General features: G+C 43.8%; 2 protein-coding genes across 8 annotated transcripts in view; one reads left to right on the top strand and one right to left on the bottom strand.

Annotated features, from left to right (window-relative positions):
• Positions 1-9,308, bottom strand: part of LOC105024324 (formin) — a 32,862-nt gene extending 23,554 nt beyond the window's left edge. Inside the window, 3 exon segments of the mRNA XM_020042750.3 lie at positions 1,421-3,784; positions 4,525-4,717; positions 9,283-9,308. Coding sequence (XP_019898309.3) covers positions 1,421-3,680 — 2,260 coding nt within the window. The 5' untranslated portion in view covers positions 3,681-3,784; positions 4,525-4,717; positions 9,283-9,308.
• Positions 7,083-16,057, top strand: part of ryr3 (ryanodine receptor 3) — a 118,298-nt gene continuing 109,323 nt past the window's right edge. For 6 of the 7 annotated variants that reach the window (XM_029116964.2, XM_029116962.2, XM_029116965.2 and 3 more), the window contains exon 1: positions 7,083-7,234. In XM_029116964.2, the coding sequence (XP_028972797.2) occupies positions 7,187-7,234 (48 nt within the window). In that variant the 5' untranslated portion in view covers positions 7,083-7,186. The remainder of the gene's footprint in view (positions 7,235-16,057) is intronic. The other variant, XM_029116966.2, reaches the window with a different exon arrangement.

Genomic DNA, 16,057 nt, shown 5'->3' with positions numbered 1-16,057 from the left:
CAAGGCATTTAACCCTATATGCTCCTGTAAATAGTCTATGCTAATTGTTTAAAAGCTAAAATATTGTGTATTATTATTTATGTTCAGCAAAACAACCTGAATGTACAGTACCCACACTGAACCATGCTGATTGGACTCCCGATCGATTGTTTCTTCCCATCAATACCCCCCCCCCACCCCCACCACCACCACCCCCCACCCGCCTTCACAAACACAGAACCTTAATCCACAACGTGATGTCCATCAGTCATGGCTCATCCAGTCATGGCCAGCAGCTTCCCAGGGGGCCGTGTCAGGTGCCCCATGAAGCCATGCTTGAACACACACATACAGCAGACAGAAACACACGCATACCACACAAGCATGCAGGCATGCACACACTCACAATGACACAGAGACACACCCAGACACAGGCTCATTTGGTACACAGAACATGGACGTCCAGGAGTGTGATCATCTGGGAACGATGCCCTCATGCCGGTTTCAGGCGGTGAACAAAGAAAGGGAGTTTGATAAACTAGAAAGAACAAAGGCCCAAAATGTGTGTGTCTGTATCTCTCTGGGTGTCTGTATCTCTCTGGGTGTCTGTATCTCTCTGGGTGTCTGTGTCTCTCTGGGTGTCTGTGTCTCTCTGGGTGTCTGTGTCTCTCTGGGTGTCTGTGTCTCTCTGGGTGTCTGTATCTCTCTGGGTGTCTGTATCTCTCTGGGTGTCTGTATCTCTCTGGGTGTCTGTATCTTGGTGTGTCTGTATCTCTCTGGGTATCTCTGTATCTCTCTGGGTGTCTGTATCTCTCTGGGTGTCTGTATCTCTCTGGGTGTCTGTATCTCTCTGGGTCTCTCTGTATCTCTCTGGGTCTCTCTGTATCTCTCTGGGTGTCTGTATCTCTCTGTGTCTGTATCTCTCTGGGTGTCTGTATCTCTCTGGGTGTCTGTATCTCTCTGGGTCTCTCTGTATCTCTCTGGGTCTCTCTGTATCTCTCTGGGTGTCTGTATCTCTCTGGGTGTCTGTATCTCTCTGTGTGTCTGTAACTCTCTGTGTGTCTGTAACTCTCTGTGTGTCTGTAACTCTGTGTGCCCTGCTGAGATGTCTTGGGCTGTAGCAACCACCCGACTGTGCTAATGCAGAGTAGCTGATGCAGAAACATCAGACAGAACACGCTGAGATCAGACAGCGGCGTGTAGAACAGAGCTAGAACATCACAGGACTGTCTGGATTTCCCTTATACACCCCACCGAAGCCAATTCTACTGGCATGTACTGTATTTTAAAGGTCAGCCAAACTTAAGCACACGTTTCACTAAGATACAATAAGTACAGTGGGTATTCGTTACGTAACCCAAAACGACCGCCATTCCACGCACCATATTCTTTCCTCCTTTCTTGTTATCATTTGGATCAGTTGCACAAGATGGCCACTCACCTGAGGACAGCACTGACGACCAACTGGAAACACCGGTCTTGGACCCACTGAAGCTGTCCTGGTTCTGGTTGTCACTCTGGTTCTGCTCATTTAGCTTCAGGTCCAGCCATGCCACTCTCTTCCTGGCCCCGCTCTTCTCAGGTGTTGCTCGCTCGGGGACCGATGACTCTCCGCCTCCTCCATCCCTACCCCCGGCCCGTTGGACGAGGCAGTTCTTCTTCCCTCTCCCCTCTTCCACATCCCTTGTTCTGTCTTCATACTTCGGTCTTTCTCGAGCGAGAGGACGCCGGCTGAGCTGGGGGCTGGACACACGAGAGGTCATAGGGGAGAGGATGGGGGACAACATGGGGGACATGCTGTCAACGCTACTGGGGCTATGCGAGGTGTCCAAGAGAGAGAGAGAAAAGGGACACTTCCATTCTCTCATTGACTCAAAGGTTGTTGTGTTGTCACAGGCGAGATCAGAGCGGTTGGTGGGGCGGCTGTGGGATTTCCATGGGGAAGTGTTCTTTGGGGGCGTGACGTCATAGGTCCAGGTGGATTCTGTAAACTCCTCTCTACACCTCACGGTTTCCCAGTCCTCGTCCTCCCCCAGGCCTTCCATTCTCAGGGCTCTCCGCAGGCTCTGGCTCAAAGCCTCACCCAGGGCACGGAGTTCCTCAGCTGGAAGAGGATCTTCCCGAGTGCTCCCCCAATCCTGGAGCTCTGGCAGGGTTTGGGGTTGGGGCAGCGTCCCAGGAGGAGGTTGGACAGCAGCCTGGGGCAGCGTCCCAGGTGGAGGTTGGACAGCAGCCTGGGGCAGGGTCCCAGGTGGATGTTGGACAGCGGCCTGGGGCAGGGTTCCGGGTGGAGGTTGGACAGCGGCCTGGGTCAGGGTCTCAGAGATACACCCATCAGGCAAAGAGGTAAACAGACCAAACACACTTTCCAATCTCTCTTCAGTCTCCTCTTCGGTAGAGTCAGCGCTTGTCAGACCGACCCTCCGAACAATCCCCTCCACCTCGCCAATTTTCCCCATTACACCCCAGGCAGCATTGCCGCCCTCCTCCCCCACTCTGCACCCCTCCTGGCTGGGGCTCAGGGTCCGGGCCGTCCCGCCTTCTGGAGACTGCCTGGTGCATTCCCGGGAGACCAGCGCTTCGTTGTCATACTCCGAATGCTCTCCGTCAGATTCAGTGTTCGCCGGTGTTCCTTTTAGGGTCAGGACATCCCTGGGATGGTGAGAACGGCAGTGGTACTCAAACGGGAGCACCTTGTTCGGGCAACCAGATCTATTCTCACAAAGAACCGCCCTGAGGGAATCCTGAACAGGGCTGTAGGGCCTGCCGTACGGCCTCTGCACTCCCCAAGTAAGGTTTGAACTTCTGGGTATCACTGCTGTCCCTTTGCCTGGAATTGACTCTGTCTTCCCTTTCTCTTCTTCTTGCACGCCTTTCTTCTTTCTCTTGGTGACACAGAAGACGGAGACACCACAAGACGGATACGATGGTCTCGGCTCCCGCGCTCCCCACTGGGGGCACTCGTTGACCGGCTGTCCGCTCCTCATCCACAGCCTCTTCGGCCTCCTTCTCCTGGAGGTGCCGGCTGAGTGTGGGGTCCCCGTGGACCGGGTGACGGTGTCCAGGAGGCTACGGGTGTGGCTCAGCACCTCAGCGCTCCGCCTCCTGGTCCCCTGGTTTTCTGTCGGGGGTCTAGACAAACAGTCAAATTCGCTGTCTGCAGAGGCCAGACGCATGAGCCTCCCTCCCTGGTTCCCCATCCCGATCCTGGCCTTGCAATCTGAGCAGAGGGGTGAAAGGTGGAGGTCTGCCAACCAGCGGAGCTCAGAGCCTGACGACGATCTGAAACCGGCCCCCTTCATGCTCTGCTTGACACTTTGCTTCTCCCTTTTAAACCCACGTTCTTCAGCCTCAAGTGAACCTGTCTCGGTTGGCGCCTCCTCTCGTGGATGGCAGGCTGTGATTGGGAGGCCTTTAGGGGAGGCGGCGGTCTTGTGGGTGGGGCCATCAGGACCCTTACATATGGGCATGGGACCCTTGGGGTGGTGGTTTGGGGTGAATGCGTGCAAGGGGCCCCTGCGGGTGGGGATGGTGTCGGAGAGGAGGAAGGGGCTCCCGGGGGGATAGATTGGTCTCAGGGGAAGATGTGCACGGGGCTCCTGGAATGGCCTCACCAGGCTCCTCTCCATGATTGGCGGATACAGATACAGAGTGCTATGGGTCCCTTCCATCATACCTGTCGCTGTAGAAGCAGCCAACATCCTGTATGGAGATCCGGCGAAATGTGTCCTGAAGTGTCAAGCTTTCAGATCATCGGTTTAGGTCATCGGTGCACCTTCTTCTGTTTCCACGGAACGGTTGTCACCTAATGAGAAAAATACTTGGTTATATCAGGATAACTTCCTGGCGACACACTTATATCCAGTAACCCAAAACAGTTTTCTTCAGGCGAGGTAGATGAGGGGATTAGAGTGGAATACAGGTGTATACGTTTAGTAAACATCTGCCTGTCTGTCTCCTCATTGAGCACCTGACCACGCTTCTCAGCCAGAAATAAATACTGTGCAAGATTAGATTATAACGGATCAGGAGTAGGTTATGTCACAGAGACGGAGAGTGATAGAGACAAAGTGAGCAAGGAAGAGAGTGGGAGGGAAAGTGAGAGACAGACTAAAGTCATATTTTCTGCATGTGTCAGTGTGTTGTAAAAGGGTCTTCTTCTAAGTGCTGAATCCTGTAATTTTACACCAAAGGTTCAGCACATTACCAATCACAACTGACAGCCACACAATCAGTTATTCTATGGTTAATTACAAAGCTATTTTAAAAATACTATGCTGTTGAGATTTAATATGTTAAAAATAAATTCTAGATTTCCCTTAATCATGAATTCAGAACAGTTGCCAACTCACATAAGCTACACACTTCATACACAAATAAAATGTACTTTAATTTTGATAGAGATTTACATACTAAATGCAGCTTGTTCTCAGACAAGCTGCAGCTAGTGAAAAATGCCAAAATCGTTAAAACTTTCTATGGAAACAATCCATCACTGTACATTTTTCCAAATATAAATAAGGGTGTGTTCGCGTAAACACATACACTTTCCTGATGCTTCCCCAGATCCTACGTTCCATCAGACTGCGGGCAACGCCGACAACAGCGGAGTCTGAGACGTTCAGGTGACCAGCCACAGAATCCGCCTTCCTACCACAACCCACAAACCATGAGGTAATCACAGGCTGCCATCGGCTTTTGGAAAGGCGCCAACTGGAGCATCAGCAGCGACTGTAATCTGTGTGAGGGGATGGGTGAGAGACGCTACAGAGAGAATAAACAGGCAGACGGTGAAAGGGGATTTAAGGCTAGCAATTACTGTAGCCTTAATACGTGAGCGGGATCTCCAACTGATAGAATTAACCTGGATAAACATGCACGCAATAAGTTTTGGATTTACTCCGTAACGTCGGAGAATTCATTTTGTTTAGAGTTATATTGCATTTTTTTAACGTGACTTTAGCAGATTAGTATTCTCAGAACACATTCTTATTTGGGGTCACAAACTGGGAAGAATTGGTTTTAACTCTCTTGCTCAGGGACAGAGTAACAGTCCCATGCTCAGGTATTAAAACGAGTACCTTCTGATGCACGTTGATTAGGCTTGTTTGATGCAATTTTGACGTTTCCTAACGTTATATCCCAATTCATATCGCAACTTCAACGAGAAATGTCAGCATTTACAGTGGATAAGTAGGAAGCAGGGTTAAAGTGATTTGGAGGCAGTCAATTCAGGCCACGTTTTAAATGTAGGAATCAAAGGAGCAAAATAGCATTTAGTTGAGCTTACTGAAAATGATTTTTCAAATGTTTTATATATTTAATTTACTTCCTCAATGAGCTGCTCATACACACCTATAGCATAAACTCAGCTTAGCAGAGAGCACTATTAAGAGTCCAAGCTTGTTATGATTGATTCTTAAGGTAGAGAACAGATGTCCTGTTGGTGGAACGGGCAACTTTGCGGCACAGCAAGAATAATACCCAGAGCAAAACTAACCCTATAGCTCTATCTAGTGGGCAGCTCCATCATTTAGGTTCAAATGGTAGGGGTGGGTGGGGTGTGTGTGTGTGTGTGTGTGTGTGTGTGTAATCATGTGCTGATCTAATGGTTCATTGTGTATGTTCTCAGATAAATGAATGAGTGTGTGTGGTGTTAGTGTGTGTGTGTGTGTGTGTGTGTTGGCAGAGTTTATTTGTGTGCATATTCATTATTGAAGGGGTAGTGAGAAAAGAGACATTTCATAATTATTGGCATTTTATTGTCTTTCATTTGGCCTTCTTTTTTGGTCGGGGGGAGAACTTTATAGGGGGGTACAATCTTGTCTCCCTTAACCAAGAAGATCTGATTTCCAAAATACTGAAATCTCCCTTGTAGAAATATAGTTATAATACAAGGAACGACATTGTCCTCTATGTATCCTAACCCAATCTAATATTCCAGTCATACTTGGTTTAGGCAATATGTTTTTCACTTTCTGTGGATTTAGAATCACACTTATGGAGAAAACTCCCAATATCCCTGCCAGGAATAAATAATGCCATTCAAATGTTAATTAATGTACTTTTTCCAGAAAATTCCTATATTCATTCCTATATCCTTTTATTAAGAAAAACTGGACAAAACATTGATGATGTCTATTACTAATTTGAATCTGTCAACCCACACTGATAACAGGTCAGCAAAATGGGGTAAAGAACTAGGCTCTGAGATTGCCACTGCAGAATGAGAGGACAACTTGAAGTCCCTTCATACCTGTTCAATCAACTCCAGACTTTTATACAATTCAAGATTTTACAAAGATTACACTGCTCAAAAACGATAATGTATTTCTCCCAGTGTGATAAATGTCAAACTGCAGAGGGCACACTAGCCCACTGCTTCACCTTGTTCTAACCTCCATGGCCACTGGTCTGGACTCTGATGCCCTTGACCGAGACCCGCTGTTGATTATGAATCATTCATGTTGGCACCTTTTAATTTTAAATTTTCTTTCATTTATTGGAAAAAAGATGGAAAACACGACCAGTGTGTTCAATGCAAAAGTCGTTTGGTGGTTTTATTGCTTTTTCTTGGTTGGTTGGAGAGCCTGCTGCTTTTTCCCGTTCAACACCTGTCATTTTGATGTCACCTAGACGACCAAAATGGAATTGGATCTTAAATAGACTACGTGATATCTTTGTACTGAAAACATGTAGGCTACTGAACAAAGGTGTTGCATCAAATTTACGTTTGTGTCGTCAGGTAAGCTCCAACCCAACTTTGTATTAAACCGAATTATTGTCAATCAGTGCTCGGTTCGAAACCGTTATATCTATCATCTAACAACTGCTGTCCTGGCGTTTTCAAGTTGATTGCCCAGCGGACAAACTGTCTGACACCGACCGACTTATATTCAGCATCACATTCCTCGTTCTCGTCCTTTTCGAGGCGCGCTCCTCTTCTCTTTCCTTTCCCACTACAGCTCAGTAATAGCAGCGCACTGTTGGTATTGCCAGCCGCGGGAAGTCTGCGGTCCGGGGAGGGTACACGCGCGCATTGAGTGACAGACCTTGGTCGGTTTTCTTACCCGGTCTGCCCTATATGGCTGTGGAATTAGCTCCATGCTAATATCGGCAGGAGAGGCGTAGCATCGCGTTTCTATCTATCCTGCTGTCTCCCCAGTCAGCGGTGGCTTTCAGAGTCTAAACAGGCTCATTAACAGCCATGGCTGAGGGCGGAGAAGGGGAAGATGAGATTCAGTTCTTACGAACTGTAAGTAGCTAAATTATTTCTCTACTTTGTTGTGCTTAATCCACCTAAATATATTGGATCGGATGTCTTCATGATTTGGATATGTGTGTATTTCTACAACTGATATCAATGCAGGATCAGAGAGACTGGCTTTGCTAATGCGAATCTGGATATTACAACTTTCAGAATAACTGTAATGCCCTGAACATGTTGAACATGTTTTTGATACATTTTTATTTTGGGCGTTTCATCATTCAGAGATTCTGCCCTTTTTGGGAACTTGCCGCAGGTGTGTGGTCCCTTCTATTTGGACTGCTATGCTGCGAGCGAGCGGCGTGTTGGGTTTCTTTCTCTAGCTGAACTGGAATTTAAATGAAAGTCCCATCTGCAGGTGTGAGGGCAAACTTAAATAAGGCAGGCCAGTTGTAGAAAATACAAGTTTAGATGTTATTGCTCTATTGTTGTCCTGAAATTATTAGGTTAATATGTTGCTGTTCTCTTGTCGGATCTATTTGCGCCTCAGTATTGACACATAGCCTACAGTATGTATAGACGGAACATGCGGCTTATTGTTGGGGATATCCTTCATTAAGACCGTTAAAAACCGAAGCTATTTTTACTTTTTTGCTTTGCTTTGACACTGAGATGCTTAATAAGTTCTGCTCACGCGTTTGAGAACCCAACCCTACACAGTCCGCTAGTGGTTCGACGCATATAATTACCAGAACTAGTGGTTAGGGAAGCCTAGACGGTGGTGGTTCAAGGCAGTTTATGTGTGTAAACGATATGATGTACAGTGTGGTGGCCTGCCCTGGTGTGAATCATCCATCACTGTTGGTTTGCCATTGACATATGGACAACCCCTGACTAGCATATACCCTTTTAGACACTGGAGTTGAGTCACCTATACCCAGAATATTCCATATAGTTCCTATGGAATTCCGCTATTCCAGCAACAGGTTAACACCTGCACTGGGCTACTCAGCGGCCACCAATTTCAAGGAGACGAAATCGTAACTTTGCTGGAGTTTTGAAACATCAGCCTGAGATTTTTCGAGACGTTACACGGTGTTACGTCAGTTAATCAAATGCCTGGGTGGACTGTATCGAGAAATCTTGGGGGGAAATACGTTATTGTTCCAAACTGCCTAGCTACTATTTCAGAGTTATAGGGATGTTCACTTTTTCCCATGTTATGTCTCATTAGACATATTTTCGACGTAATGTTGGTGTTTTAGAATCATTCTAATTTTCTCAGATTAAGTTGCATTTCTATATATATTGAAGAATATAGATACAGTATAACAGTGCTTGAGCATTTTGTTAATTTAAATTTGATTTCCAGAGGGATCTGATTATTTGTCAGCCTAACCACTGCTGTTATTGAGCGCAGCATTGAATCTCTACTAACTAGGCCTAGACGTTTTACCGCAGTCATTGCAGAATATTGCATTTTCCGTTGCCTTTGAAAGTTCAGTGTGGACGAATGGGTCGTTTCATCATCGAATACAGTGAGTCCACACTTTCCTCTATCCTGAAAACATGTTATTACAAGTCGAGATAAGAATTTGACAAATGGGGAAATTTGCTTAACCATTCTTTTCGGCTAAAAAACGCTAACATGAAATGTCTCGTGACATCGCAGGTGTTGGTTGTTGTGACGATGTCATCAGACTCAAGCAAAATAAGCAGATTTTATGGCTAATCAATGGAAGACTAAAAAGGAAAAACGACATAACTAAATGTTAAAATGAGAAGGGCAGGCTAAAGCACTAAGCAGGTAGGCCTGTCACCAACTAACAAGGAGGGTATAAAACGCAGTTATCAAAAAGTTTTGTATTATCAATTAGCCATTACTAGCATTAGCTAGCTAGCATATAGCTTCTCTCGGTTTGATGCAGTGATAACTGCTTGCAATGTAGCTAATCGGATTAGACAATTAATATCGAGTAGTAAGTTCATACCAGGCGTACTTTCTCCTGGTGTTCCCGTACACAATCTCATGCCTGCTTCTTTCTGTAGCTTATGCATCTGCATACCAAAACTGTACCAATTTTTTTTCTCCTCACCTTACAACATTGATGTTATGTGTAGATCGTTTTTCTGATCATGGGACATCATGTTGTGATTACTGTACTGTATATTGTAATGTTGTGACGAAAAAAAATATATATACGTTTTTGTTTAGGTGGTTTTCTTTACATTAACAAGGTTGTTTAAACATTTTGGCACGCTCACACACCAAATTCGAGCTATATATTAATTTAAATGTATTCTTTAAAGTTTTTGTTAAATTGCATTCATTTTTGTATAATTGGTGGTTTGTCAGTTTCAAGTCCCCTTTAATATTATTTTTTTTGGAACTATAGGAAATCTAGACGACCTTCAGTGCCTCAGTGTTATGTACTTTAAAAATGATTTACACCATACTCAATCAGTCAATCAATCAAATGTATTTATAAAGCCCTTTTTACATCAGCAGATGTCACAAAGTGCTTTTACAAAACACCTGGCCTTAAACCCCAAGGAGCAAACAACAGTAGTGTTGAATTTCAGTTGCTAGGAAAAACTCCCTAAGAATGCCAAAAATTTGGAAGAATACTCCTCACTAACATGTACTATACTGAAACTAAAACTGAAATGTAACAACTGGACTAGTCTCCAACCCTTTAATTTCTGGGTTCCATTAAATAGTAACTTAAAGTTTTGTTGGGATATGTCTCTACCAACTTTGCATACATACATTTAAAAATATTTGTCCTTTCTTCTTTATAAAATGCTGCAAGTTCAGTCAAAGCCCTTGGGGAGCATTGTTGGACAAAAATCTTTAAGTTATGCCGCACATTTCGATTGGATTTAGGGGCTCTGACTGGGCTTCTCAAGGACATTTACCTTTTTTTCCCTTAGCCACAGTAGCTTTGGCTGTGTTCTTCATGTTGTTGTCATTCTAATAGGCATTTTGTTGGATTTGAGAAGATGTTTCTGTACACTTGAGAATTCATCTTAAAGCTGCCATCAGCAGTCATGCAATCAATGAAGACAAGTGAGCCAGTTTGAGTAGAGCTAAACAAACCCAATTTATATTTTTGCAGAGACGGTGGTAAATTTAGATTATGTGCTTTTCCTTTTTCCACACTTTCCTCTTTCCACTCTGGTACAGGTTAATCTTTGCCTCATCTGTCCATAAGACTTTGTTCCAGACCTCTGCATGTTAATCTTTTTTACAGAACCTGGTCGTTCTGTTCTTGAGGGGTTATAAAAAATTTGCATCTTCTCTTTGAGGCTACGTATTTCTACTCTTTGACACATTCCTACAGTACAACCTCTAGATTTTTCTTGAACTAACAGTGCAATGACTCGCACCTGGCCATGTTAACTCTTGGTCCCTTAAAATAGGGGGACTAATGTATATAAAGGGTGGCTATTCCTACATGGTACACTGTTTATGGATGTAAATTCCATCAAATGAATGCTGACAGTCAGCACTTTAACCTGTTCATCATTGTTTAATGTGGTACTGTGAGTACCGCAGTCCCTGACTTTGAAAAACATCTCATGAAAATACATTGAACTCTGTCTTATCCGAGTCAAAGTACTATATATTTTACATTTATTATTTAGTGTTTGTTTACTATAACAACAACAGTCAAAACTGATTTTGGCCTAAGGATCTGTGGAATACATTGAGAGGATATAACACAATATAATGTAATAGTATTAATCAACAGAGATTTTGGTATTAACAAAACTACTACTTTAATATAATAGTATTTTATCATAATTCTTTAAAATATAAATTAGCTTAATAAATGTTACAACTAAGTTGTCTCTGCCTTATGAGAATATGTGTAGATTTTCAAAAATCAGCTTTCTCATCATTATCAAGATGTAACCATTTAAAATTTATAATTTTTTGTTTGTTTAGCTATGGAATGCTGAAGTCAAATAAAAAATATATTCTATATATGCTTTGCTTTAAAAAAAATATCTTACCTAAGTTGGGTTCTGATTATAGACGTCCCTGTTAGAATTCGCTAACATAAAGCGTCAAACACTTTGAGAACCTCTGTAATCTACAATCCAGATATTTGAATTTTTTTTGCTTTACAGTTTTGTTTTCTATATCTTGTATCCATCATTATATTGTCAAAAAATGTGTTGATTTAGAATGGGAATAAGAACCCAATCAGTCGAATGAATAAACAATGTCGAGATTCTTTTTTTGCCAAATGCCACCACGATTTGAGAACAACCAATATTAAAAGTGTGCAGCATATTACGATCAAGTGAACAACTAAAGTTGTCTGTAGGACAGATTGACAGGATGCTCACTACTATTTAAAGACCTGCAGTATGTAACAGACTGGTGAAATGCCGACCCTGATGGCTTTCAGATTCCCCTGCCACTTGCACAATTCACAATGGCATTCTGATTATCTGATGACAATAACATAAGACCTACACCGATCAGCCATAACATTATGACCACCTGCCTAATATTGTGTAAGTCCCCCTTTTGCCGCCAAAACAGCCCTGACCTGTCGAGGCATGGACTCCACTAGACCTCTGAAGGTGTGCTGTGGTATCTGGCACCAAGACGTTAGCAGCAGATCCTTTGTCCTGTATGTTGCGATGTGGGGTATCCATGGATCAGACTTGTTTGTCCAGCACATCGCACAGATGCTCGATTGAATTGAGATCTGGGGAATTTGGAGGCCAAGTCAACACCTTGAAGTCATTGTGTTCCTCAAACCATTCCTGAACCATTTTTGCTTTGTGGCAAGGCGCATTATCCTGCTGAAAGTGGTCAGTGCCATCAGGAAATACCGTTGCCATGAAAGGGTGCACATGGTCTGCAACAATGCTCATGTAGGTGGTATGTGTCAAATTAACATCCACATGAAGGCAGGAACCAAGGTTTCCTAGCAGAACATTGCCCAAAGCCTCACACTGCCTCTGCCGGCTTGCCTCCTTGCCTCCTGGTAAGCGACGCACACGCACCCGGCCATCCACGTGATGTAAAAGGAAACGTGATTCATCAGACCAGGCCACCTTCTTCCATTGCTCCGTGGTACCGTTCTGATACTCATGTGCCCATTGTAGGTGCTTTTGACAGTCAGCATGGGCACCCTGACTGGTCTGCGGCTACACAGCCCCATACACAACAAACTGCGCTGCACAGTGTGTTCTGACACCTTTCGATCATTACCAGCATTAACATTTTCAGCAGTTTGCGCTACATTAGCTCGTCTGTTGGAGCGGACCACATGGGCCTGCCTTCTCTCCCCACGTGCATCAATGAGCCTTGGCCGCCCATGGCCCTGTCGCCGGTTCCCTACTTTTCCTGCCTTGTACCACTTTTGATAGATACTGACCACTGCAGACCGGGAACACCTCACAAGGGCTGCTGTTTTGGAGATGTTCTGACCCAGTCGTCTAGCCATCACAATCTGTCCCTTGTCAAAGTCTCTCAGATCATTACGCTTGCCCTTGTCCTGCTTCTAACACATCAAAATTGAGGACAGAATATTCACTTGCTGCTTAATATATCACACCCACTGACAGGTGCCATGATAACGAGATGATCAGTGTTATTCACTTCACCTGTCATTGGTCATAATGTTATGGCTGATTTGTGTACAAGTCAATTCAAACTATCAGTGTTCAGTTGACCCAAAATCGAGAACAAAGGTTAAAGGACCCTTTGAATTTTGTGAAATTTAAAATAAATACATTTTCTTTTCATATTCAGAATATGATTGGTGTGATTTTCAATATCGGAGTTATTTACATTTGATTCATTAGGTGTTTGACAACATTTCCTTTTTGTTTATTCATATATGTCATCGTGTTTTTGTTTATTCATATATGTCGACACTCCTATGTAGGCATCCAACGTAAACAGGATCTTGAAGTTGCCATGTTGGAGGTTCTGGTAAAAGCGAGGGTAATTAATGCAATGGGCTAATAAACCACATAGGTACTGAATACATTAGTCTAGCTATGTCCATGAATATTCTATTTTGCTTTTATTGAGGCTAATGGCTGCTTTGGATCTCATCAATCAATACAGTATGTGCAGTTTATCCTCAACAAGCCCTGGTATTATTTAATAGAATGATGAACTGATATGAGATCAATAGGCCTAGGATATGATTGCAGATGTGACCGCATAACAGCAAAACATCAGACCTGGGTTTTTATGTAGGCTGTGTGAAGTATGAAGTCTCAACCTTGCAGCTGAGGTGTAAAATTATATGCCTGGCAGAAACCTGGCTCTCTATTATACGCTTATCTTTCAGTTAGGAAAAACTAAAGAAAATACAGTGTGTCGTTTATTTAATCCTTATTAGTCTTCTGAGATACAAATTCGTTTTTTTAAGAGAGAATGTGGCTTTGTGCGTAGGATTGGTGGGAAGGTTACATTTTATACTGTCACCATGTCATTACGACCCCCCCCCCCCCCCCATGCCTATAAACATTAGATGTATTATTCTCTCTCGGAAATTCAGAAGTGTTTGTTGTTTTTCAAGTGCCACTTGGAAACCTTTAAGTTCTTGAAGTTGGCGTGTCACATCATCTCAGTTTTTTATTCTGCAGTAGTGGCTGTGGTTGAGTTGGTGTGTATGTTATGCAGCTGATATAAAATGCAGGAGATGGCTCTGTGTCAGACATCCTGACTGTCAATTGGTCAGGTGTCCATGCATTCTGATGAGTATTCACAAATGGTAGAATAGCATTTTGCCTCTTAATCGGGGGGTTGCAGCCCTGCTGGCGAATGGAAACAGAAGCAGAACTTTAAACAAAAGCATCAAAGAATGTGAAGAAAAATACAGTTTTGTCGCACGTCGACTGATTTGTATTGAATAGCAGACCTGGCAAATGAAAAAGAACACGACGGAAGGAATTAAAGCAGTTGTCATTCACCATCTTATCTTCCTCCCAAAGTGTTCAAAGTCTTGGATGTACAGTGTATGTATGTGTGTATATATATATATTTATTTATTAATTTCTTCACTGTACAAGAATCACTGCGGTTTGACTGAGCTCTTTAAAGTCTGTGGTTGCATCACACACTCCTCGTTTGAGAACAGGCAATATGACCGACTGTGTAGGTTCAGTGGATAGATCTTGGAACGTCAGGTACAGTAGGTAGACCTGCACCATTAGACGCAGGTAGATCTGTGTCCTCTATGGGGAGCCCAGCCTCGGTACTGCACTCTGTAGCAGTAGCAGGGCTTATTTGGAGTTTATGTTGTTCTGGAAGCCTTCTGCATTCCAAACGGGAACTCTGGGGTTTAAATTTAGCCTCTTAAAAGCTGATGCTTCCACAGCCCCTTGTGTACACGCTGTGCATGCGTTCCCTGCCCACACCACACTAAAACCACACCATGGGTCGTAATTGCATGAGCCGGGCAGCTACCGCAAGACCAGTGGCATTTTAGCACAATTTTTAAAGGGATATGCCAGGATTTTTCAGTTCATTGTGAAGGTGTGTGAACGAGTCAGTTTGAAGTCAATGGGTAGCTGTCGAAGCAGGACTATGGAATTGGAATATGAATTCTGAATTTGAATTCTGTTCTTTGCAATAGTCTTGTTTCTGTGATCCACTTCAAAGTTGTTCAGCCAAGATACAGTGCCCTCCAAAATGATTGGCACCCTAGGTAAAGATGAGCAAAAAAGTCTCCAAAAATGTTGTTGTTGTCACTGTGATAAAAAATCTGATAAAGAATATATATGCATATACACTCACCTAAAGGATTATTAGGAACACCTGTTCAATTTCTCATTAATGCAATTATCTTATCAACCAATCACATGGCAGTTGCTTCAATGCATTTAGGGGTGTGGTCCTGGTCAAGACAATCTCCTGAACTCCAAACTGAATGTCAGAATGGGAAAGAAAGGTGATTTAAGCAATTTTGAGCGTGGCATGGTTGTTGGTGCCAGACGGGCCGTTCTGAGTATTTCACAATCTGCTCAGTTACTGGGATTTTCACGCACAACCATTTCTAGGGTTTACAAAGAATGGTGTGAAAAGGGAAAAACATCCAGTATGCGGCAGTCCTGTGGGCGAAAATGCCTTGTTGATGCTAGAGGTCAGAGGAGAATGGGCCGACTGATTCAAGCTGATAGAAGAGCAACTTTGACTGAAATAACCACTCATTACAACCGAGGTATTCAGCAAAGCATTTGTGAAGCCACAACACGCACAACCTTGAGGCGGATGGGATACAACAGCAGAAGACCCCACCGGGTACCACTCATCTCCACTACAAATAGGAAAAAGAGGCCACAATTTGCACGAGCTCACCAAAATTGGACAGTTGAAGACTGGAAGAATGTTGCCTTGTCTGATGAGTCTCGATTTCTGTTGAGACATTCTGATGGTAGAGTCAGAATTTGGCGTAAACAGAATGAGAACATGGATCCATCATGCCTTGTTACCACTGTGCAGGCTGCTGGTGGTGGTGTAATGGTGTGGGGGATGTTTTCTTGGCACACTTTAGGCCCCTTAGTGGCAATTGGGCATCGTTTAAATGTCACGGCCTACCTGAGCATTGTTTCTGACCATGTCCATCCCTTTATGACCACCATGTACCCATCTTCTGATGGCTACTTCCAGCAGGATAATGCACCATGTCACAAAGCTCGAATCATTTCAAATTGGTTTCTTGAACATGACAATGAGTTCACTTACTGAAATGGCCCCCACAGTCACCAGATCTCTACCCAATAGAGCATCATTGGGATGTGGTGGAACGGGAGCTTTGTGCCCTGGATGTGCATCCCACAAATCTCCATCAACTGCAAGATGCTATCCTATCAATATGGGCCAACATT

Source organism: Esox lucius, chromosome 23, assembly GCF_011004845.1.
Source record: "Esox lucius isolate fEsoLuc1 chromosome 23, fEsoLuc1.pri, whole genome shotgun sequence".
Classification (NCBI taxonomy): domain Eukaryota; kingdom Metazoa; phylum Chordata; class Actinopteri; order Esociformes; family Esocidae; genus Esox; species Esox lucius.
This window is presented reverse-complemented; position numbering and strand designations above follow the sequence as displayed.